General features: G+C 34.8%; 1 protein-coding gene across 5 annotated transcripts in view; it reads right to left on the bottom strand.

Annotated features, from left to right (window-relative positions):
- The window catches only part of ccser2a (coiled-coil serine-rich protein 2a), a 60,785-nt gene that overhangs the window by 25,209 nt on the left and 8,364 nt on the right, over window positions 1-27,212 (bottom strand). For 4 of the 5 annotated variants that reach the window (XM_056476454.1, XM_056476457.1, XM_056476456.1 and 1 more), the window contains exons 2-6: window positions 17,130-18,255; window positions 14,560-14,842; window positions 14,136-14,344; window positions 3,725-3,824; window positions 1,391-1,496 (exon numbers count right to left, since the gene is read on the bottom strand). In XM_056476454.1, the coding sequence (XP_056332429.1) occupies window positions 1,391-1,496; window positions 3,725-3,824; window positions 14,136-14,344; window positions 14,560-14,842; window positions 17,130-18,221 (1,790 nt within the window). In that variant the 5' untranslated portion in view covers window positions 18,222-18,255. The remainder of the gene's footprint in view (window positions 1-1,390; window positions 1,497-3,724; window positions 3,825-14,135; window positions 14,345-14,559; window positions 14,843-17,129; window positions 18,256-27,212) is intronic. The other variant, XM_056476455.1, reaches the window with a different exon arrangement.

Raw genomic sequence — 27,212 nt, 5'->3', positions numbered from 1 at the left:
TTTCTGTTTAACGGAAAGAAGATTTTTTTCAACACATTTCTAAACATAATAGTTTTAATAACCCATTTTTAATAACTGATTTATTTTATCTTTGCCATGATGACAGTAAATAATATTTGACTACATATTTAAAGCTTAAAGTGACAATTAAAGCCTTAACTAGGTTAATTAGGTTAACTAGGCAGGTTAGGGTAATTAGGCAAGTTATTGTATAACGATGGTTTGTTCTGTTGACTATCAAAAAATATATAGCTCTAATGGGCTAATAATTAAAACTGCTTTTATTCTAGCCAAAATAAAACAAATACGACTTTCCCCAGAAGAAATAATATTATCAGACATATTGTGAAAATTTCCTAGCTCTGTTAAACATCATTTGGGAAATATTAAAAAAAGAAATATTGTTGTTTAATTTAGCATCCTCCTGGTACCCCTCAGTGAATTCACTTGTTTAAGGAAATTATTTGTAAGCACATAAACATCAGTTGAGTCTATATTTTCTTTCCTTGCCTAGTACTAAAATATTAAAGATATTTTAATTAACTTCTCTATTTTAAAATGGAGAGATCTAATCCTGAATGCTGAATATAGTACTCCATTTAAACTAAAATAAAGATTTTATAATGATATGATAAGAATGTAATTTAATGTTAAATTTAAAGTATTAAACATGTCACCATTTTTCTCAGAAAACAAATTTCTAAAGGTGCTGCTGATATTTCACCAGATGTTGATAACAATCAAAGAAATACATATATGAAAAACAAATCTAATTAATTTACAAATTAAGTTATGTGTAATAAATAATAAATGTGTAAAGACACAGAAAAAAAGTATCGAACACACCAAGAAAGGGAGGTGTAAAAAGGCAGTGAAAGCCCAGTCAGCAACTAAAATCTAAAGAGTTATTCAGCAACTCTCTGCCCTTCATCATTGTAAATTCAGCAGCTTGATATAGATATAAACATAACCACTGATGTAAACCCCTGCTCGATATGTAATACCCACTACCTATAGTCCAATGCACGTCAGAATTTTGCCAAGTTTGATTCAATCCTGGATTAACATCTATGTTGATCCTGGAACATCATTTTTGTTGGAAAATATAATCCATACCTATTCCCTACCCCTAAACTCAACATTAATTGTAAAATATTCCCAAAATCAGAGGTGAATAATAGTTGGATAACACATGTAGAAGCGCATAAACCAAACTCTAAGCCTAAACTTAACATAAACGGTAAACGTATCCCTTAATTCTGATTGGAATTCCAGAATAATTGTAGGACGAACATACAGTAGATGTTAATCCAGGAGCATGCCCTACTTGGTTAAAGTCATGTTGTTTATTTTCAGCTTAATAGAAAAAAGTATAATCTGACTTGTTCACCTGTTGTCATTATGAGTATGATCTGCTCCGCTCCACCTCTGCTGCCTCCTCCTCCATTGAGCCGGCCGGCCTCCCCTCTCAGAGTGCTCGAAGTGGGCCATTCCTTCTGCATACAGGGGTCAAGCTCAATCAATGACAAATAAACAAACACACAACCCCACTCACTTTCAAACGCAGTATTACACATTCAGTTAGTCTCCGAGACACAAGCTCGAAAACAGACACGCACTCCTTCGTGAAAAAAAGAAGGTCATCTTTCTCTGGGAGGTTGTGAAGCGTCCTTCCAAATGCTGAGCTCTTAGAGTTTCGACACAAAGCTCTCACACTGCCCGAGGCGAGATATCAGGGCAAACTCACAAACACACACTGAAGCATACGAAATCTTGCCGTCTCACACACAAGCACTCTCTCGATCTTTCTACACACTTCTCGCAAGCACAGAGTAAGACAGCAAGTGGAACAGACAGAAAACTAAGCTCCAAAACAGACCTGCTACATTCCTCTTGTCCTTGCTGTCCGGTTCACCGCCAGAGCCTCAAAACAGACTTGAAAAACAGTCCAAAAACTCCCTCACACGAATACAAATACCCTTAGAACTAAGAGCAGGGCTGGTCTGTTTTGACTGACAAGTCCAAAAGAAAAAAAAATCCCCAAGTTTGAAATTCCAAAGTTGTGTGAAAAGTATGTAGAAAACTTTAACAAGTTGTGTCAAAGTTCCTAAGACTTTCTCACTGGCCACTCGAGCATCTGCAAATCCAAACTTTTCCGCCCTGCTGGAACGTGGGTGTGTGTATAAATTCTGGGAACTCCCTAGGAGTTTTGACCAGATGAGACGCACACAGCTGTAAATCCCAGAGCCACGGGGCCTTCAGAAGAGAAGGGGAACTGGCGATGTTGTCGGCCGGGTCGGCATAGCCTGCAGGCAAGGTCTCCTCTCTAGTCACGAGGAACAGCGTCAAAACAGCAGGCCTTCCTGCCAGCCAAACCGACAGATCTACCATGGAAGGAATGAAGGAGGGAGGAAGACAGAGGAAAGGGGGAGGAGGTCTGAAGTCATCTATTCCCTCCTCTGGCTCTGCAACCCCTCTCACATGACTGCAGGGCATAATGCCCATGGCTATAAATACAACACACACACATACCACACACATGCGGTGTGAAACTGACTGATTCCTGCTGATGGCATAGGTCAAAATACTGAATATAAACATGACAAAGACAAAAACACAAGGAAAAACAGATGCCCAAAAGAAATGGCATCAGACTGGACGGTCCCAAACAGGAAGGGCTTGTGTGTGTCATTCTTATTTACAGAGGATGCACTTATTCATTTGAATGTCATCTGAATTCTTTTGTTTGGCTATTTCCAGGGGTGGAATTGGTCTACGTGTACCAGAGTTTAGAATCTGCAGAACCCGTAAACACCCTGTGACTCCACTTACAATTTCTAAGCACACACGCTCTCCGACTGAGAGAAAACAGGAATAAGTTTAGTATGTTTGGCACTTACTGGTTGTAATATACAAGAATTTGTTTACTTCAAAAGTTTAGGCTTAATGTTGTTGAAAGTCTTCAGCACTTCATGCTTGCATTTTAAATAGATTCAAAATACAGAAATATCCTGAAATATTATTAATTTAAAATAACTCCTTCCTATTTTAATGCATTTTAAAAAATAGTAATATTTGTCACATTAAGCATGTCACTTTAAAATTCACTTGTCCTTGCTCAATGAAAGCATTCGTTTTATTATGATTGTATTTGCCAGCTAACATGACTGTGACCTCAGCAACGTCCTCCAATGCAACATTTTTCACTATCTAAAACTATTTTTTGACATTATTAACAGATTTCTACTTTGGATAATTATACTACTATACATGCACTTCTTCTCAGATGAATGGCAGCAAACTATGACTTGGCCATCACATTCAAAGCAGTGTCTACCACTTAAATTTTGCAATAGACAATCCACAGAAGGATTCAAACTGATCAGCAAAGTATGATTTAACAGGCCAAAGGTAAATATAATGCTGATTTTATGAAAAATTCTATTCAAGTAATGTGGTTATCAAGGTTTTGTCAAATTTCTTGTTCAGAGTCATTTCTTTTCTAAAAACATCTAGAGCTGGATTTGGATTTACTCTGTTAAAAAAGTTACATATAACAACAGAATAAAACAAATACCTTACATACTAAGCAGTGTACTCAGAAATTGTCAGACGTCTTCAAAGTGTGTTGTGTTTAGTTAAAAGATAGGATAGAACGGTTTGCACAGAATAAAAATATCAGTAAAGCACATTATTGTGTGCATGTGTGTGTGCGTTTACTAACCATTGAGTAATGCTGCATCTTCTGGCAGATCTACATCAAGCATGAGGTCATCATCTTCCAGGTCACATGGGCCAGTATTATCCAGGTTGTTCAGAATGTCCTGTGCACAAGAAACAGCCAGTGAGGGAGAGGCAATGAAATAATGATTAAAAAAAAAAAACAGTATAACTCCTAAGTTCATGTTAAGATGGTCATACAAGAGTAAAAAAGGATGCACAGTCACTTGTAGATACATGAATAGAAAACAAAATATTGTTTTGCGTCGTACACGAGGAGCGTCTGATTATTTGAAAATGCAAAAGCACGCCAAGGTGAAAATCAATACACCGCAACAAAACCTCAATTTGTCCTCAGAAAGAAAATGAAAGGACGTTTCAAGCTGTGTGGCAGACACGCAAAGGGGCAGTTATCAGCTATTAGGGTGCTTTTTAATGCATTTTAAAGTGATTCTACACATTGAGTCTGGCACCAGGAGTTCAAAAGAAAATAAGCTCTTTGAAGAAAGATGTTCTCCACATTTTTATGCGCTTAAGTATTGGTAAGAAATACCATAAAACAAGGCCTCACGGCTTAGCCTTGATTTGTAGCAAGCAAAGAAATTGCTCTAATGTGACTCATCTTAAGATTCGTTCTGAAGAACCACTTTGAATTGATTTTAAGGATGGGAGTAAAACTTGAAAAAAGCATTACAGACCTGCAGCCAACAGAAGTGATATTAGCTTTAATACATCATTTACCATTTTTTTAATTATAATTAAACTATAGTTATTTTATGATTTGTGTACACAAGAAGCACTTGACAAATTTCTCGAAATTGAACTTACTCTTCTAAAAGTAGAACATCTAGAAAACAATTGTTTTTTTTAATTTATTTAGTTACTTGGCATTTAACAAATTAAAGCTGCCCTAATTGCAGAGACATCTATAAATCAATGCAGGGTTAAGTGTCTTACTGCTAATGAATCTCAGTCAACCTTCAGTTAAACGGGTCATTCCTACTTTAGCTTAAACCTGGAACTTCTTTCTTGCCAGCACAGTGATGGACCATTACTTAATTTTTCAATAGAATATTATTATCACCGACACAATGTTAAAACTGAAGACTGAATTAATAACTGCTGAAAAATCAACAAAAATAAGTTGTACTGTTAAACTGAAAAACAGTTGCTTGAATAGTATGCTTTACCTGCATTTCTAATCAAATAAAGTCAACCTTGGTAATCCTAAGAGGCTTCATTCGAAAACTAACAGACCCTTAACTTTTGAATGGCAGTGTGCAGAATATTACATAGAAATAATTAATAAAACAATAAAAATTGATTATTTGAAAAAAAAAAAAAAATCTCAAAAATACATTTTTCTGTAATAAATCTAAAATGAATAATAACAACATTAACTTTATTTTTAGAATTTTCATCTGTGTACATTTAAAAAGGAATACAACTGAAATTCAACTTGTAGAGTAGTGATCACTTTAAATAAATTAATAGAATGTCATTAAATTGTCATGACACTATTAATCTAAACAAGTTATTATAAAAATGTATTTGACAAAAAAAAAATTAAACTAGAAAGGGGTAGGCAGGAAACATAAATTGAAAAATAAATTAAAACCAGATAATTAAATTCAAGCGTGGTCAACTGGTCTGCTTTTTAATAGGTATTACAAATTGTATATAGTTATTAACACTAAATTTATAACCTTATATTGTTGTAGCTCTTTTAATTATAGCCCTAACATGAATCATATGGACAATAATTTTGTCATTTAAGTCCTTAATAGTCCAGATCATCATTCATGTTCATTACTGAAAAGCAAACCCTGGGATATTCTTCAAATAAGGCCCCTTACAGAAAAAAAGAGTGTGGAGTAAATGATGACAGAATTTTCATTTCTGGCTGAACCATCCCTTCAAGCTAAATTAAATGCATGGACTTTTCCAAATAGTGACTTTTGTGCAAATACAGTACGTTGAGAAAGTTTTCTGCATAATGGTCCATATTTCATATACAGCAGGCAGCTGTGGAAAGAGTATGAATAAGCTCTCAGCAAACTTTAGAAAACATTATCAATCATGTAACTGCGATACATTCACAGAACAAAAACATCTCTTCGAGTCATCCAAGCTGACAGCACACTCTCAAATCCCATCCATCATATGAATATGTGCTTAAACAGAGACAGGCCCTGCTCCTGGACATCAATACGCACACACACACCCTACCGACTTACAAGTGCACAAAAAGTGTATTGAAAGCAGCAAGAGTTCATACACTTCACCGACACACACAGTCTCTCAGGTTGCTCTCTCTCTGACTCTCTCTATGTATAAAGGAGCTTAGTCACGGCAGGTTGCTTCAGAGGAAATGACATTTCACTGCGCCGGGCGGCAGCTTAGACACGCAGCCCAAGCCCCATCAGCTCTCTCCTCCTGCGCTGAAAGAGCCGGAATAACGCAACCCGTTTCACACAGGCCAGCACGAATCAACCAGGAAGATCAGATTAAAGGTCTCTTTAGAGCTGGACCGGTACCGACCGAACCTCAGATAACATTTAAAAAAGGTCCTATCGGACAAGCCCAGAATCCTGATCACATTTCACACAATCTGAGCGCCGCCCCGGAGTGAAACATCATATTTGAGTGGGTAATCAAAAGGAATGCATTTGAATTCCAAAGCTACATCCAAAGCTAAATTACTTGGACACCTGGATATACTCTGAATTAGGGCTGCACAATATTGGAAAAATTGTGATATTTTTTTATTCTGATATATATATTGCAATATGAATAAAATTTCACATGCACATTGCATATGCAAAACATATAAGAAAATAAACAAAGATAAAATCAATAAAGAAAAAATACAAAGAGAAATGAAAAGAAATTAAATAAACTGTTTTATTGAACTGTATTAAGATATACCGTAATTAAATAATCAAATGTTTAATAATACTGCATAGTTTTTGATTTAGAAACAATTCAATAAAATGTATTGTTTTAATTTGTCAAAGTAACAAATGCCACAGTTTCAAATGGTTTTAAATATTTAAAAGCCTGAATGCTTTTAAAATCCTCACAGTCACAGGCCTCAAAAACACTTATGAAATGATCAATTATAATCCAAACTCAACATTGCCTATACTCACGATATGAATATTGTGAATGATCACATTGCGGTATCAATGCTGAAGTTATATATTGTACAGGAAATTTTTAATGGCCATGAAGACGAAAGGTCAATATGCATGGACCTAAAAAAGTTAACTCAAAAACTAATATAAATTAAGTTTATATAAATAAACTTTTTAGTTTAGCATGGACAAGCTCAACTGTTAGATAAAATTTTACATAAATATTTACCCCTTAAGATTGGTTTGTCCAAACTTGAACCAATTTTGAAACAACCCAGCATTTTTAGAATGTTATGTTTTTTTTTAATTAACTGCAAAGAAATTTATATTCTTTTTCAAGCACTGAATTAGTCAAAAGTGACTTGATATGTCACAAAAAATATGTTTCAGAAATACGGTTTGATCATTTAAACACAGATTGGATGAAGAAAATAATGCCTCTATATTTATCAATTAGATGATAAATTGATAATGTGTGCTAGCGATAAGATCACATCATTCACTAGTATTGTGATTCTTGAAGTGACCATTTGGTTGTGTATGGAAATTTAGGTTCACTGTTTCACACTGCTGCTTTGAACTGCATATAGAATGACAGTTGTGCCAATTTGCCTGTCTAACGGCATTGCCATTCACTTCCATATAATAATTTTTAAATGGCAAATGCACCAAAAGTGGGATAAACAGATCACAACACTGACCATTTATTATAGTAGTTCAGCTCAAAAGAAAAGAGTAAGTGCATTTCACAACACTGACCAGTTGCATATCATGACCACACTCTGGATCCCAACTCATGCTCCAGTTATTCTCAGCTCAAGCTACTGTCATATAAGAATTTCTCAGTAAAAAGTTATGTTATTAATATTATATGGATAGCACTACCAAATCAGGTGCTGCTGCCACCAGCTCTAGAACTCAGAGTCACTAGTATGAAATATTAGTCTGGAGCCAGAGATATCCTTAAAATAAAATGGCATGTTGTCATTTCTGTAGGTCTATTTAATAAGAAAAGCATCTGTCAGTAATACAGCTGAAATGGGGAAAAATGTAAATAATTATCTTGCAAGTCTATTTTAATTTCCTTAAAACTTTCTGCTTGCTCTCCTAAAATTTCAGAAAGGGGTTATAGAGATTGTTGAAAAAAAAGGTCCCACGCATCCCCGGTGCCAATGCCCGTCCATTTTAATGTATTCTTTTCACATTTCCAAGTTTCTCAGCAGCGGAAGTCATCTAAGTTGGGTAAACTTGCAGAGCAGTGACTGGGAGAGTACCACAAATAAAACAGTTTTGCATTCCAATTTGCTCAAATACAGTAGCAAAAGAAAAACACTGTAGTGTTTTCTAATAACGACAGTCAGAAGAAAGAATAAAATTCAATTTACTGTCCCATAGGCATGGGATGATAACGGTTTTCAAGGTATACCATGGTTTGGAAAAGTCAAGATTTTAAAACCACCAAAATTTTCTGTAATACCATCGCTAAGGTATATGGTAGAATTTTTATTTATTTATTTTTTTTTTACTTTTTATTGTTGTTTTTTAGGACAACAGTATCTCCGACATAAAAGATATCCAAAGACTAAATTGTAAAAGACATCTGTGTTTTTGAAACTAATGAAGACAGCAGAAGTCAAAGAGTCATTTAAATTATTTAGCCAGACATGTTTACTGCTCCAAAATACTTTAAATGTTTCTCAAAATAAAATGTATTGTGTTCAAAGGGGAAAAAAGTTTTACCCAGACATTTAAAAAGAATATATTATAGAGCAGTAATCACAATACGTGATATTTTTATCTAAGGTTATCATACCGTCAGAATCTTATACCGGCCCACGCCTACTGTCCCAGCCATAACTGCATTAGAAAGTGTTATTTGTTTTTGTAATTTAATGCAACGATGACGTAAGAACAATAATAGCTTTATAAAATGTACGTATGTGCAAAATTTTAATATTAAAAACTTAAACAAGGATTCAAAATGTGAAAATGGTCAGTTTACAATTACTTGATTTATTTGTTCTTAATTATACTATCATGAAAACATTACATACTGTATGGATAAAAAAAAGTTTCTGCCACACAAATAGATTTCAGAGTGTAGATGCCTTTGTGCATGATAAGACAGACTAACAATAATAAAATATTAATAGTGTTGTATCAAATAGCTCAGCTTTCATGAAACTTTGATCTAAGCACATTCCATATGTAGAATGAATTACTGTTGCTAATCATTAACAATAATTTATGGTTAAATATTAAGAACTGTTGTTTATATGTTGTTTAATAAATCGGTTTAATTTTTAATTAAATATAAATTATGGCTTACATCTCGAATCCCAACACACACACTACAGTTAGCGGCATCTGACATTCTAGGACAGAAAATTCAGTAACATTAATATGATGAAACAAACATTAAACCTATTTCTAAATTTGAAAACATATTAGTTAGCTTAGTTATTTCAATATCATAGTTATTTATCGGTTTAGTCTGAATCATAACAGATACATCTAGCATATGTTAATATCATGAACTCCACCACCATCTATAAAAATACAAACATAACAAGACACTTATCAGAGTAAAAGTTTCTCATCTTTCAGTTGTTGCTCCTGTCACCCTGAATGTGTGCATTAGATTCAATTTCACATACTAGGCAGAGCCTCACTAGCATCAGTGAAGGTGTGCGTTGTGCACATGTGTGAAACAACTCTCAAAAGTCATTAGGAATCACAAAGAGATTTAGCGAAATAAGAAAGTATCAATAAAGCAGTCAAAATGAATTAAAAGCTGATTAGGCAGCTTAAATATTGAAGCTAAAATTATTCAAATCCTGTTTACAGTATAACTAATGTCAGCAAACAACAAAGCTTAAACAATGCTTTATAGCTCTCAGCTAATTAATACTGAAGCAGCAGCTGATAAAAGCCCGTCTCAGAATCATTTACTGCATTGAAAACAAAGGCTTATGCACCTCCATCATTTAGCAGCTAATGAATTGGCCAGTAAATGCCTCCTGCAAGACAGACTATATTTAGAACAAACAGCTCCTAAGTCTAACAGGAGATGCACTTTGTAGAAGTAATATGGGAGATTAAACCCACTAGTATACAATAAATAAGAGAAAACCAGATACAGTCATACCAAAAACATTTACTGTGTTTCCTAAATCCATAGTGCCCCCTTGTGGACTTAAACGCAAACCATATTTGTTTTTCCTCATTTAATCATACATTTTATTTTTTATAATATAGATTTTTTAGTAATTAGAACCACCGACCTATCACAAAAATACACAAAAACAGCAGATTAAAATGAAGGATTTAAGGATTCCACACCCAGCTTGATGCTGGCAAAGAAATCTCTGTCAGTGAAAATGGGTAACAAAAATAATAATAGTAATAGTATATTTAAAACATATAAATTAATAGTAAATTTTAAGATTTTAATCCTATCTATGTGTAACCTTTTGATTTCATTTTGAAATTTGCATTGTATACTAAACCGAAGATAACTAAATTCCATATAATAATGCATTAAAATGTATTCAGACCAAAACTGTAACATTTTAGCAAAGACTTTCAAATTAGTTCCCGTTGCATAAATAATTCAAGCCACAGATTGGCATTACATCACTGGCTGAAGGTAAGATCAGATGAGATCTAAATAAAGCTCAGTCTCCATTTCAGTATCCACGAGACCACAAGAGTCTTACGTTAAAGATAGGCAAGGAACAGGGATCTAGACGGGAGGAATACAGGGTAGGGTTAATCACTCAAACACCTTGCACGTTTCAGGCACTCTGGTCATTAAGAGGAATATAACAAAATCACTTTAGTGTTCCCACTTTAAACCAAATGTCAAATTCCCTGGCATTTTCTGACTAAAAAACTGAATTTCCATGACATCTAATGAATGGAAAAACAGGCTGATGTTGTCCTTATACATTAATAATATAACATTGAAATAATATGTTAAAATAATATCATGAATATCATTTCGCAAGACTTCAATAGACACCATGTGAAGAACAACAATGGGTAATTTAGCTCAGATTTTAAAATCTCAGATTACATTTTTTTGTTGGCTGTGGCTATGAAGTGCTTCTCCCATATTTGATAGCTCAATAAGTAGTTGTTTTACAAATTTTACATTTAGCTTTTCTCACTGCTTTTTAAAAACCCAGCTCTTAAGATTTACATTATCCCAAGAAGGCAAGAAAACAGTGTAATATAAAAACAAACATGGTAAAGAACATTTTTATTTGATAAATGAAAACTAAAATTTAAAGTGACATCCCTGATATTTAGACATGGGACGATAACCTTTTTCAAGGTATACCGTGGTTTGGGAAAGTCAAGGTTTAAAACCGGCAAAATTTTCTGTTATACAGTTCCTACGGTATGTGTGCGATTTTTTATAACGTTTTGTTTTAGTTTTTTAGGACAACAGTGTCTCCAGCAGAAAATATATAGAAAGATTCGGTTTTAAATTGTAAAGAAATCTGTGTTTTTGAAACTAATGAAGATTTAAGGAATTCAAAGATTTATTTGAATTATTTAGCCTGACATGTTTCTCAAAATAAAATATATTGTGTTCAAAGGGGAAAAAGTTTTAGTTTTTTACCCAGGCAGACATTTTAAAAGAACGTATTTTAGGGCAGTACACTTACAATACTGTCAAAGTGTGATATTTTTATCCAAGGTTATCATACTGTCAGAATTCTATACCGGCCCATGCCTGCTGACATTACATGACGTAACGTAACAAAACGTAACTCCTTGTCTTTCGATGTCTAGAATAGAGCTTTTTTCAATTCTGTAACATCCCAGAAATTCCATGACCTGTGGACACAGTCTATTTCAAATCCAGAAAAGGTGCACAAGGTAATTTACTACTTTAGAAAATAGGTTTGAGCAAAGCTCAAGTATAAGCAATAACTTGATGAAACATTTTTTCAACTATAGTGAAACCACCAATGCAAAATGTCTGCAGTACCAACAGTGCACCACCAGATGTCACTCAAAGCCAAGCTCAATCTAAACCACAGCAAATTACATAAACTACACATAACATAAAATTCCATTCAACTCCCTCAGAGGAACAACCCAGTTCTGTATGACAACAATGACTCAGCCATGCTCAAACATATACATGCTGAAGTTACATAATATCTGAAGTCAATGTCAAGTTAGCGTGTGTGTGGGTACATTTGTGTGTCTGCTACAAAGGAACACTGGTATTTCAAATCTGATTATTACTGTTTGAAATCCTCTTGGTGATTAGACATCATGAATCACTGCGTAAAAACATCACAGCCTGGATCAAACACTGGAATGTTAAGTAGGGTTGTTTGTCGATCAGGAACTTTGGAAATAGCTGAGACAGAAGAGGAGCTGTTTTCAGAACGCCAGGACCTAGAAACATGACTCCTGCAGAGTCACGAGTAACAGCAACAGAGGCTAATCCTTAATTAGCAAGAAGATAATTAGCAGGATTAGGACAGAGAGATCGTGACACACACAGGCACACAAAGAAACCAGCAAACTGAATTATCTGGGACTTTTAAAAACTATAATCTTAGCAAATGTACAATACAGCTGCATGTATGAAGTAGAAATAGTTTTGGTGTGGTTAGAGATCGGATCTAATAGTGGAAAAGTAGCTTGCCCAAATCCACCAAAAATTATTATTATTATTGGCAAGCAAAAAAAAAAAAATGTTGCAGATATTATTATTAACTATTATTTGTAGTAGTAGTCAATTTAATTTTATAATATCTGTAGCTCTGTAACATCCTTTTTTGAATGCAAATAATAATTATAATAATACCAATAAAGTAGACAAAAAATATTGCTGATGTTTCTATTATTATTAATGTTTTTGGCAAATAAAACTTATTTTAAATCAGCAACAATTTAAAGGTGCTGTATGCAAGTTTTAGACTCTTCTAAAGCATAAAAATACCATAATATGTTTGCACATATTTAAGAAACATGCCATGTGAACATTCTTGTTTATTTTGTGTCTTTGTTTTGGTTCTTTAAACCCCCCCAATCCCAGTTTAGCCAATTATATTTCAGCAGCCCAGGTTGCCTGGTTGGAAACCCGCTTATTTTATTCATTCATTCATGCATTCAGAAAGACTTTTAAAGCATGCGTCCGTGACCAAAACGCAACCTCTGGTGGACAGTAACAGACTCCGAAATGAGACGCAGATTCCAGATGAGGTTATTAATTAGCAAATGATATAAATATTACAAACATAAACATTAGGTGATCAAGTTACATTGCAACCCCGTGTCCTAACAACACGCTACATGGCGAGATTTGCAGTGATAAGCAATTTGGCTGTTTCCACCAGACAAAACACGACAGCAATTTAAATATAGCAATTCAGAAGCACAGAATATGCACTCACTCACAAAATGGTAAGGTTTATAATCTAATTAATAACATTTTTATATATTTTATATTTATTTTCAATAACTTTAACATTATTTAATGTAGATGCTGAATCACTGATACAGTATGTGTTGGTTTGCATTGTTTTACAGTTTTGAAGTTCAATTTCAAACGGTTTATATTACTTTCAAGATCTGAAGTGAACTGTCTGCAGCTGCCTTCAGTAGTATGGCATAAAAAATGGCATATAAACTCACATTATTAGCATTTAACACTGAATAAAACACATGAGGTGTACCTGAGGTGATCATTGTCATTTATCCTGTTATTCACCTGTGAGAAATAGAAGCCATTTCTAACATATCAATTCGAGGAGTTGGTCAGAATAAAAACTCCTTTTAATATGGAAAATATTCCTTCTATCGAGTGGCGTTGCTTTTATATAGAACAGATTTAAATCAGCCTCGATTAAAATCGACTCGCTCCTTTTGGTCCTCAATCTGGCAACCTGTGCTTGCGTTTGTTTTGATCCAGGAATGTGATAACAGGTTTGACACCCAGTGGTTGAACTTACAAACTGCACCTTTAAGTTAGCTACTAATTATAGTTAGTAATAGTTTAGAAGTAGCAGCACTAAGTTGACATTATCATAAGTATTATTGTTAATTATTAGTATCATTTATAATTTCAACTGTTACAGTCTTTCCAGATTCACTATATCATTTCTTTTTTTTTTTTTTTTTTAATGCTCACTGTACTTTGAAGCTTTCAGACCAATGCATCTCATGTCAGTAAGTACTGCTCTTTATTTTGTTGCACATAACCTCGACACTCTGCAATCTTATTTTTGGATGTATGTGTGTACTCACGACGCTGTTGAGGTCTGACTCAAAACTGCTGCAGTGGTGCATGTGTGTGTTGTGTCCCAGTGGCTCCATGCCCTCCTCATCCCACATGTATGTCCCTCCAGAGCTGTTAGAGGGTGAGAGCTCCAGAGAAGAGACCGCATGGCGGTCCACTTCAGGGGACATGAGCGGTGGACCACGTAGTGGAGCACTCTGCATATCTGCCTTACCACCTTAAAAAAAAAAAATAATTGACACAGCAGATCGACATGCTTACCACAACAAGAGTTATCAGCCACTACATCTCAAATGGGCCATTAAAAGCAGGAATATCAATAATAAAGTATCAGACCCTTTTCTGCCATGCTTTACTCAAGATTTTAATGTTTACAAGATATTGAACTGATTGACTTTTAAATGGCAGAAATAAAAGCTATGTTGGCTATACCTGCCAGCCCAATCCCAGCCCAGTCCATGGTCTCATTCAAGAAGCTCTGCATGCGTATCCGGGTGGCTGTGGCCACAGGATTTTTGTTCTGCAGGAGACCATTTTGCGACTGGTCCCCTAGGTTTTCAAAGTCATCTAGGAACTCCTCACTGGTGTCATTTCTCTCCAGAGATGATGCAGAGGAGAGAGACATGTCCTCAGCTCCCTCCCCAGTGTAGTGAAGGGTCCCATTCAGGCTCAGCTCTGTAACAGGCTCCTCTGGGGAATCAGTAAAAGCTGAAACCTTTTCACAAACACAAAATAGAGGAAAACATTATGTTGTTATTAATTTAACTGCAGTTCAGTCATGTTTAAAATTCAGCATTGTTATTATAGCTATGCAAATATTATTATGATTAGAACAAGTACTCACAACACAGAATTTTATTTTTAATATAATTATCTGCAACAATAACTAAAAGATTAAACAATAACAAAATGGACTTTATGAAGACAATAATATTTGTATGTTACATACATCTTTAAAATTATTATTTTAATTTGTTAGTAGTAGTAGTAGTAGTAGTAGCATTAGTTGTAGTAGTATTAATAATTATAATAATAATAGTAGTAGTAACTAGTAGTATTATTAATAGCAGTAGTAGTATTAATAGTAGTAGTAGTAGTAGTAGTAGTAGAAGTAGTAGTAGCAGTAGGATTGCAACTAGTAGTAGTATTAGTAGTAGTAGTAATAATAGGGTTGTAACTAGTAGTAGTGTTAGTAGTAGTAGTAGTAGAAATAGGGTTGTAACTAATAGTAGTAGTAGTAGTAGTAGTAGTAAGGTTGTAACTAATAGTATTATTATTATTATTAGTGGTAGTAGTAGTAGTAGTAGTAGTAATAATAGTAGTGGGGTTGTAAGTAGTAGTAGTAGGGTTGTAACTAGTAGTAGTAGTGGTAGTAGGGTTGTGACTAGTAGTGGTAGTATTAGTAGTTGTATTAGCAGTAGTAGTAATAGGGTTGTAACTAGTAGTAGTAGTCTTAGTATTATTATTATTATTAGTAGTAGTAGTAGTAGTAGTAGCAGTAGTAGGGTTGTAACTAGTGGTAGTAGTAGTAGTAGTAGTAAGGTTATAAAAAGTTTTAACTTTGGTACCAATCGATACTGAAATGCATTTAATTCAATTTCCTGCTAACATATTAACACTTTTGAGCATGTTCTTAAAGTAGTAGTAGTAGGGTTGTAATTAATAGTAGTAGTAGTAGTAATAGGATTGTAACTCGTAGAAGTAGTAGTATTAGTAGGGTTGTAACTAGTAGTTGTAGTAGTAGAAGTAGGGTTGTAACTAGAAGTAGTAGTACTAGTATTATTAGTAGTAGTAGTAGTAGTAGTAGTAGTAGGGTTCTAACTAGTAGTAGTATTAATAGGGTTGTAACTCGTAGAAGTAGTAGTATTAGTAGGGTTGTAACTAGTAGTTGTAGTAGTAGAAGTAGGGTTGTAACTAGTAGAAGTAGTAGTACTAGTATTATTAGTAGTAGTAGTAGTAGTAGTAGTAGTAGTAGTAGGGTTGTAACTAGTAGTAGTATTAATAGGGTTGTAACTCGTAGAAGTAGTAGTATTAGTAGGGTTGTAACTAGTAGTTGTAGTAGTAGAAGTAGGGTTGTAACTAGTAGTAGTAGAACTAGTATAATTATGTTTATTATTATTAGTAGTAGTAGTAGTAGTAGTAGTAATAATAGGGTTGTAACTTGTAGTAGTATTAAGAGTAGTAGTAGTAGTAGTAGTGTTTTAACTAATTGTAGTATTATTATTAGTAGTAGTAGTAGTAGTAGGGTTGTAACGTAGTAGTAGTAGTAGTAGTAGAGTTGTAACTAATAGTATTGTTATTATTTTTATTATTAGTAGTAGTAGTAGGGTTGTAACATAATAGAAGTAGTAGTAGTAGTAGGGTTGTAACGTAGTAGTAGTAAGGTTGTAACTAGTAGTAGAAGTAGTAGTAATAGTAGTAGGGTTGTAAATCAACTTTGGTACCAATCAATACTGAAAGTCTATTTCTGCTAACATTTTAGCACTGTTGAGCATGTTCTTAAACACTGCTGATTGGCAACTGTGTTCACAAGCTCAACGGATAAACAGATAGACTGATTGACTCTATAGGTCATCGCTTTACCACTGTTCACAAAGCGCAAACTTAATCTTGGATGAGGATGTCTGTGCTCAATTGTTAGCAGGAAATGTCAGTATCAATTTGTACCAAAATCGATACTTTTGACATCTCTAAGTTTTTGACATCTCTGAGTTTTTGAATACATATTTTATGTTTCACTTAAAATATCAGATAATCATGAAAACAATTAACATATATGAAGGATTTATTGATTTATAGCTTGACCAATAGGTGGCAGAGTTACAAATTTTATGTTTTGTGGTCAGTGTTCGGTGACAATAATGAACCTAAAGTTTGGTATCAATATAAACATTGCAGAGAGACAGCCTCGGATGCAGTTTGGCATTATACCAGCACAATTAGTTGTAGCAGTAGTATTTTCACAGATTACTCATAGTAAATACTCAGAGTCGGACACTTACGTTTTTTGTGGCACGGTGGAGCTGCTCTGGTGTGAGCGGAGGAGTTATAATGTCACTTTCCACAGGGCTTCTCCTAACCACTGGAGGGCACTGCGGTTTGGCAGCAATTGGTCGACTTAGCCTGTAGGCTTGTAACGAGGGTTTTGTCAGCACAGAGTTAGGTAAAAGCTGCCTTTTTGTGGAATTAGGCGGCGTTAAGCTGTCTGAAGAGGGAGTCCCAGCAGGTAGTCTGTCTGTTAAGCCCTTTCCAAATCCCAGTGCCCCCAAACCAAGCATTGGTCGGCCCTTGCTGAGGATCAGTGGAGATTTGAGTCCAAGTGTTCGTGGAGGACGCAGCTGGGTATTAGCTAGTGGCTTGGCTAGCTCCACAGCCTTGTTGAAGGAGAAGGAGCGCGTCATGGGAGCAGATGTTGGCGATGGTAATTGTTTAAAGTGGGTGAAGCTCTGAGAGCGCACCATGTGGTCAGGCACGACCGAATGTTTTGAGAGGCTGTCGTTGGATTGGGATAAGCTAGAGGTGCTTCGCGAAGAGCTAGAGTTTGTCCTCGGTCGCTGGAGCCCTGAAGAGATGGCTTGCCCTGGTGAAGACCCCAGAGATGCAGTTCCATTTTGAGTTGGCTTTTGTTGGGATATGTCCTGACTTTTAGAGGTTGTCAAGATCTGAGAGTGTTTGGGCTTTGGTTTAGGACTTTGGATGGATTTAGAGGATTTGGGTACAGGTTTGGGGCTTCCACTGGATAATGACGAGGCTGACCTGCGCACTTTAAATGCAGGAGTAGAAGGGCTTTTTAACTCCTTACTTCCTGGAGACTGTAGAGACCTAGGTTCTTTCTTCTCTTCTAGTATTGTGCCTTCGAGTGGGTTTAAAGTGTCCAATGAGCCACCATTTTCCTTTTTCCATTTCATGGAAAAGGAGGAGGCTCTGACTACTCCATTTGGCCTGACAGGGGGATTCTTACCCTCTTGTGTGACCACAGCCTGGGCTGTACCATTGGGAAGGGATGATGGGGTACCACTGACAGGACGGGCACCAAATTTTGGCAGTCTGGACACCATGGGGGACTTATTGAGGACCTTCTGTTCCATCAGCATATGGCAGAGTCATGGATAAACACTAAAGAGACACCTAAAAAGAAAATAGAGACTTTTTACATTTACAGGTAGTTTACTTGAAATCCTTTGTCCTGCAATGTGATGTAAACTAAAGACGTGCGTGTTGATTTATTAATGAAATACTGCATGAAATGAAAAATCAGTTTAAGAGGAAAAAAAATGCAAGCAAAAACATAAGAGATGGAACGTTGATTTACAAGGCGCTATATTTGTATTTTGATACATGCATTGCATTGTGTTCTCTTTAGGGTTAGGGTTAAAGGAAGCAACAGAAAATTGCCACAAAAAAAATCTCACAGTGTTACTTCCGTTGTATTTCCTGTAGTATATCCTGTCTTTAACCTTTTATTTAAAAAATGGCCTAATAAACAGACCACTGATAAAATTATTATTATTATTTTTTTAAAAAGCAAAAAAAAGTGGTGGCTGGGTTTTTCTCTATTAACCTTTTTGTTATTTATATATTAACTTTTGAATGGAATAACCCTTATAAAGTCCTTTAATGATCTGACAGGAAAGTTTCACAGCATATGACATAACAGCTAATTCGGATCAGGATAGAGGATGTGTTTAAATGGCTAAGGACTGAAGCGCATGTGCCTTAAAAGTTAACTGTCCTCCTCGTGCCTGATCATGTGTAGGTGGCATTGATGTCACTGCACAAAATACACTGGTTGTTTTAAAACATTTTAACATTTTGTTCTTTTTTATTACTGAAAATTGGCTGCTGAGTATAAGAATGAATTAAATCAATGTTTTGAATTAAATTTCTTACTCTTGCATCATATAAATGTTTTTTTATTTAATAAATAAACTGAACTACAAGTTTCGATTTAATGACTGGTAAGAAATTAATTGAAGTTAAATAAATAGTTCTGAATTATTCACGCTGTAAATAAAATGTCTATAACACATAAATGCGCACACACACACACACACACAATGTGCACGTAGTGTAGGTTGCAAAACATGGAGAGGTAACGTTAGGTTAGAGAGTATCAGGAAGAAAAAGGGGAAAGTTTTCACTTCACTCTTTTCCGTATTGATTTTTTTCTGTGAATTATGTCCAAGACTCACGGGAAACCAAAACAAGTAAATTTGAGAAAGGGGAGGGGAGTTCTGGGCTAAAAGCCAAACCCTGTTCAGCTGAATGGTGCCTCTATAACGTTTCACTTTATTCTGTCCTAATCTGGTTTTATTCTCAGAAATCAGTTCATTCTTTTACACAAGCCTTGTTCTAAAAGAGAATTTCTTAAGTGGTAAAAGAAACAATAATCTATATACAACTTCATATATTAATCTATCAGAGCTTCAAAATTTGAATGAAGGGCTGGATTGTTGTTTATGACACAAATGTGAAGCATGCGTAAAAAAAAGCATTGGGAGGAATAAAGGAGTGCATGCAGTGATCTTTATTCACACACTGACCCACATTCTGTGATGAGAGATTATACTAGTAGTCACACGACAAATGGACAGGCAGAGAGAGAGAGAGAGAGAGAGAGAGACTGACAGGCTTTATAATCCTCTTCATTCTGCCAAATCAGGTCAGCCATAACACATCTCCCAAAGCCTACCCCAGCCCAACACCAGCAGTTATTTTCATATTTTTGCCAAAACCAATCATCAATGCAGAATATTATATAGATTTTTTATATCTTTGTGTGAATGTGCAGACTTCTGATTCACTGGCCTTTACAGGGAAATAACAAGAATAACAAAGTGCTCTAAACAATATAATTGTTTGCACTACAAAACTGTGTATTTATGCTCATTAAAATGATAGTTTTCAATATTAGGCAACATTACAAGCTTTTTTTACAGCTATCACTGGAAGTGAATAATAGGAATAAAAGCAAATGTTTCTTTAGAACCAAATCAGCATATTATTATTTGTAAAGTATCTTATGACACTGAAATGCATAAAAAATTATTTGAAATCGTGATAATGTCACATTATTACAGTTGTTATTGTATTTAAGATCAAATAAATTGGTTGAGCATAACACTTTTGAAATTATTAAAACAATCTTAAAAACCTAGCAGTGTATGTTTGATTATAGTAGAATATACTTTAAGCATTGATTTTGTATGCTTGATTATAATATCTGAAAGCTAAAGTTTATATGGTGTTGTTGGTGCACTAGGCATGGGCCGGTATAAGTTTCCAACGGTATGATAACCTTTTACCATTTCACAGTATCCCTGTATTGTGTTTACAACTGTAAAATAATTTCCTTTAAAATGTCTTGGTAAAAAACAACAACTTTTATAATGTTTTGAAACAGTAAACACGTCAGGCTACATAATTAAAATAAACCACTGACTTCTACTATCTTCATTAGCTTCAAAAACACAGATTTTCTTACAACACATAAAAAAAAACACTTTAAAAACCCTTTAGATATACATTAGAAACACTTTAACAATATATTTTGGTGTTTTTAACACCATGACTTTTCCAAACTGTGGTAAACCTTGAAACCAGTTATCGTCCCATGCCTTTACTTTTTAAATGATTCTTAAACACTTTGTTGCTCAGTAAAAAGCAAAAAATACAAAAAATTCTAAATAATTTCAGAGCTAGTTGATTTGGTTCGAAGCTTTGAAGACTGTGTTAAAAGATCTTAGAAAAAGACTGAACGCATCTCGACATAAATCTGCATAAATGTAAAATACATTCAAAGGGCAAAGGAGGGTAATTGCTGAAGCCTGAGGTCAGATGATGTCATAAATGAGGTTACTATGGCAACACTCCAGACCATCTGTCAACTGGTTCCTTCCCACACAAAACTCACTCGACTAGAATGAAAGTCACAGAAAAAACCTCTGCATTTTTACCTGCATCTCAAAACCCACCCACATGCAGTATACACACATCAGCAGACATCATTCTGATTCCAAAAGACATTCAGACAAGTTCTATGGGTAACTAGAACCAAAGAAGAAAAAGAGGAGTCACTTCAAATCAAACACAGCAGGATGTGATGTGATGTCTAAATGTGATTTTAAATGGACTCGGGTCTCAGCAGAAAACCCCTCCCAATGTCCTCAGACAAACTTAAACACATTGTTGTTCCTGTTAACAACTAAATGACAAAGAACTTCCAAAATCTAACAACAGTTACACCAAAATCATTCAAAATGAAAAATTAGGTCATTCTGTCACGGATAGCCCAGAAGTATACAGTAGAATACACATGGTAACAAAGGCTTTTGCATCTTATAACACAATTTTATTTCATGTAGAGTGGTAGTTTGGAATATAAATATAAGCAAATGGTATAATTACAGTACCTGACAACAAGGCAATGATGACAATGATAACAACTGAGCTGACCACCGTAACACAGAACATATCTCTATTCCTAAAGGACCAATTCACACGGAAAGTGTTTTTCCACTGAAAAACCATGTAATTGAATGGAAAAAGCTCAAGGTTATGAGGCGTGGGTTGAACCTTTTTTTTTTAATGATGTGCGAAATGATTGCAAAACAAACTCAACCCTCACACCCATCAACCACATGTTTGTATACAAGCATGTGAAAAAGCTAGTAAACTTTATTGAATTTCATGCTTTTCAGTATCATCTGAACATAATAAAATAATACATGGTCCTTGGCAGGTTTTCAAATTTGGAAGATAACAACCCAGATGAACAACATCATATGACAACTCACACCACGTCATTATTTATTTACAGCAACAAAAAAAGCCAAAGAGAAAAGCCACATAGGACACCCTATGATTCAGATGAGTGTAGATCCACTTTTAGCAGTTTTTACTTAAAGTAATGATTTTCTGTGTGATTTTCTCATCCTCTAAGATTTTTCTGGAGGAGTTTTTTGCACAGCTCTTGGCACAACCTGACATTTCAGTCAGAATGAGTCTGGACTATTGCACCTTGATTTTTCTAGCTGTTTAGCTGTTTGCATGACCCAATTTTGGCTTAGTTTTAGCTGTTGGATGGACATTGTGTTGACACACACCTGAAGGCTCCAGACCAACAAACTGCTAAAACTACTGCAATTAGCAGTGTTTGACTCATGATCTAAACCTATTTTTGCTAATGCTGAATGTTGTTGTTGCTCTAAGATTTAATATCCAAAATTTTCAGACCTGCAAATGATTAGATTTTTGTCCTGATATGGAATTTAATAGGGTGTCCAAACTTTTTCACATGACACTATATAGAAAAATATAACAGAAATGCATCTAGTCATTTTGAACTCAATTTAATTTATTCTAAAAGACTCTTATTCTAAAAGCATTTTCTCTCTTAATACTATGTACAAATATACAGGATGTATAAGTCAGTGCCTTAATTTTTCATGGACCTTTTCTGCAAAAAAAAGTATATATTAAACCTACTGACTGACAGTATAAATTTAAACAAAATATGGTTTGCAAGTTTTAGAAGGTACACTGAAAATGTGTTGCATGCAAAACTGTTGCAAACTATTTATTTGTGTTGAATTTAAAACAAACAAATAAAATGGAGCAATGTTCAACTTAATTTGTTTGTTTAAATTCAGCCCAAATAAATTGTTTACAACCACTTAACGTAAAAAAATTGAGTAAATCCAAGGAATCATCTTTGAATATTTTTTTCCAGTGTGTAGTGAATGTTACTTAAATTGTATTGTACTTTAGCTCAAAAATTAAACATTTAAATCTAAGGATTCAATCTTAAATCTGTCAAGCATTCAGAAAAAGAAAACCACCTCATCACACAAAGCTCTAAATAGTCTGTAGTAAACGCTCTGAAAAAATGTTCTATAAACCATTTACACTGTGTATGCGTCTCTTGGGTTAAGAGGTTAAGAAAGAACAAGCTGACCAATCTTTTATATATCCGAGGCAGCTAAACAGCAAACAATGTGTGTGTGTGCGTGTGTGTGTGTGTGCGTGCGTGTGTGTGTGTACAGCATGCAACGGCCCGACACTAAAATCAATTAGACTTTCTGTCGGACTGCTTCTCGGTAGTGAATCTGCCTGTCCTTATTGATGGAGGCGATCCAAAAGTGCTTATTCCTGCAGAGCACATGGTATGAAGTAAGCTGCTGTTTGACATTGCTGCTTGTTTTCTATCTTCAGCTCAGCCGGCCTCAGGTGTGCACAGGTATGGATTTGTCACAGAGAGCAGCTTACTGAGATAAGGCAGATCTGCTTGAGGGCTGGATTAAATGCATTACAGTCCAACTAAACACAGACAACAGTCTTTGTGGTGTGTCCAAATGGGCTCTCCGTCTGACAATATTTCTCAATGTATTTCTTTGCTTTGGGTTACTGTAAGCTCAGACTAACAAACTAAAGCCAATTTTCTCCAACGCACTGTGTGTTTATTCCAGACAGAGACGTATTCAAGCACCCAGACAAACATTCACAGTTATATGTCTGCAGGAGAACGATGGTCTCTGGAAGTCTGTTAATATTTGATGGGTTATATCTGTTAGTAAAATTAAAACATGATAAAATAAAAAAATTAAATATCAAACATGCATTCAGCATTGATTTCAAGTAGGGATGCTTCGATCAGGATTTTTGTGGCTGATACAGAGTATCGATTCATTGTCATGGTGATTGGCTGATACAGAGTACCGATTCTGATGCTTCAAGCTTTATAATAGATAAAGCACATTTTCAGTCCAAGTATGACACTTAAGCTTAAGATACTTAATTTAGTGTGGACATGTCATGGTCAGAAGCAACTTTACAGAACAAAACAGATTTTTTTAAAAATGGCAAGAAAAATCACTAATAAAGCTATTTGAAAACATTGCAAATCATGGAAGAGTTGTCTAATGCAGTGTTTCCCAACCCTGTTCCTGGAGGCACACCAACAGAACATATTTTGGATGTCTCCCCTATCTCACCCATTCACTTCAGGTTTTGGAGTCTCTTCTAATATTCTGGTGAGTTGATTCAGGTGTGTTGGATTAAGGAGAGCTTGAAAATGTGTACTGTTGGTGTGCCTTCAGGAACAGGGTTGGGAAACACTGGTCTAATGTCTAAATGAAGTTTGGAGTGCATATTTGATGCATAGGGAGTTAAATTGCACACCTATAAATCTATTACTTCTTTACTAAAAGGAAATAGATCCATGAACTACTGCTTACTACAATACATATTTCACAATCAATTAATTTATTAAATTATTAAATATTCAAGTAAAAAAATACCTAATATTTCTAGCCAGGATTTAATGAACTTGCAATATTGTTAAAAACAAAGAACATTCAGTTCTGATATGTAAAAAGATTTCAGTTCTTATGTGTTCTCTGCTTGTAAACATGTAAACAAACAACTGTAATGGGTTCATGAGATCGACCAGATTAGCGAGTACCAATCAAGTCATGAAATGTGATTATCAGCCAATACTGATCTCTGGCCGATCGATCGGACCATCCCTAATTTCAAGTACTTATGCTTGTTCTGCAAATCCAATTTTCAAAAGAATATCATATAGGCACTATTAAATATCAATGTTTCTCCTACCATAGTATAAGGTGGGTGCTTTCCAGGCTAGAACGCATACAGAATGCATATACTGTACATATACAATGTATTCCTCTAAATCTGACAATAATTGTATTTTAAATACAGATATAGCAGCAAATTTTGGAAAAAGACTGCATAAAATCTGAATGAAATGAAAATATACCCCCTATTCATTCACTCTAAAGTGGTTATACACATTTATGAGTTTATTTTTTATTTAAACACCTGTAACCATTGACTTTCTACTATGGGGAAGTCAATGGTGCCTATGATTTTCAGCTTTCTCAAAACTCATGAAAGTTTGGAACAAGTGAAGGGAGAGTAAATGATGACAGAACTATCATTATTAGGTGAGCATGGTTCCAATTAAACTGGTCTGTTGCAAAGTCAAAGTGATTTTTTTCTTTAAATAAGGTAAATAATAAACAGTTCAAAATAAGACCATAAAAGTTTGTTCAGATGCAAAAGGGGTTAGTCAATGAAGAGTATTCTGTTGATTATGCTAAATAACATGTAGTATGGGCTTCCAACACAAAATAAAGTCTAAGTTTTAGTTTAGTTAGAACTCCATAGAGTTGGACTTGGTCCTCATATCTGCTGGCCTAATGTATTCTAGTCTAGCAACTCTTTAGCCAGACACTCTGAATCGGGTAACATTGTGATGTTAGTTACAGTAGCCCTAAGCAAAGTCCTTCATATACTGTAGATCAATGTTGTACAATGACAAAAAGCTCAAAAGACCACAGCTGTTTGTGTATAGCCTGGGGTTGTCAGTGCTAACCCTTCCACATATACAGTAGAATATGGATTGACACAGTCATCATAAGCATAATGGTACATCAAATGACACAAATCAAATGACAATCTAACAAGATGTACCCCCAAACATTAAGCACAACAAAGAAAAAGATCAGACAGCAGATCCTTGAAAGCAATCACAGTAATGTGGGGTGGTCATTACAATGAGCATGTGGTGATTAACTGTGATTACCAGCAAAGAAAACTTACAGCAGCAAATCCTTACCCTGCTTAGTAAAGTCACTTGATCAGTATGAGCATAAAAACTACACTGTATTGCAGAGAAAAGATTAATTAGAGCATTATGAGTGACACAACAGACTATATAAATATAAGGCTCTGTGAAAACAGATCTCATAGAACAGTTCTGAGCTCGGCTGAAACTCCCTTTATTGTTTCTCAATCTCATCTTTCAGCCTAACAAACCTAATCCACTTACGTTAATGCAAAATGTCCTTCCTGTTAATGCGTGCAACAAAATAAAAGAGTTTTCAGTCAGATGACTCGGCGAGTCTCTTGTACTTTCCAAGCCACTCAACATTCACATTATGTTCTGTGTTTAATTCCCATGACCTGGTTCATAGGGACAAGAAGCAGTTTATAAAAGACACACACAGTAAGAGACAGAGAGGGATGCATTATTCAAGGTGGCCATGTTTAATGACTCAGCTCTACTCAAAAACGGGATTATAATTTACACAAAATGAAACCATAATATTTAAAATAAAATGTTTGAAACATATTATAATGTAATGTAAAAGAGGACAGAATTAATTGAATTATTTCAAACAATAACAATTTCGCTTAGAAGAAAAGAGAAATTCAGAGGTGTGCGATATTCTCTGCAACATTTCACTTCATCATGAACAACAAACAAACAAACAAACAAAAACACTTCTTTGCAAAAGCATTCACTGTGTGAAAAAGCCTATTAGAATAATGAACATTATTAAAGAAAATATTTATTTTTAAATGATTGGATTTATAAAAAGTTAGTATTGAGTGACATTTTAAACTCCTTATGGTTATTGTTTTTTCATTGCACCAATGAAAATAATTCCAAACAAAGCCAGAAAGCGAAACATTTGTGCACTTAATGTTTCATTTATTTTCAGAATTAAACTCTTTTTGGATGAATCAAGTGACTCAATAATTCAGTTGTTATCTCAAAGAACGTCACTTGCTTTTTTAAATAATTTGAATGAATGATTCAATTATTCACTCATTAAAAGAGGGATTTGGTATCACTGACTGTCAGTTTTAGTGTCATATTTATAAACCCATGACAGGCCTAAACGAGCCAATATGCCAGATACAAAAATGCATATAGAGAAATATAGTTTCATTCTTGATGTTAATGGACCCTTTCACAAACCTGTTATGATGTGTTCAACGGTCATCAGCATCTTAAATCCTTTAAAGTTTTTAATATTTAGATTTTTTTTTAAACGTATAAACATTTATATGTATTTATGTATGTAGTATATCATCTGTGCTTCAAATTACCGATTGTGCGAGGTCTCTCTCATGCAGCGTCTATGGGACAGGACAGTAAATTTGATGTAATTCTCTCCTCTGGCTGCCATCATCAGTCTCACACAATTCGTTTCTTTTTTTCTGAAAGTCTTTGTAACATCGTCATATTCTTTAATTCACTGCGCTCTAAGTTT

This window comes from Danio aesculapii, chromosome 17 (assembly GCF_903798145.1).
Source record: "Danio aesculapii chromosome 17, fDanAes4.1, whole genome shotgun sequence".
In the NCBI taxonomy this organism is placed as follows: domain Eukaryota; kingdom Metazoa; phylum Chordata; class Actinopteri; order Cypriniformes; family Danionidae; genus Danio; species Danio aesculapii.
The sequence above is the reverse complement of the archived record's forward strand: the minus strand, read 5'-3'. Positions and strand labels throughout refer to the sequence as shown.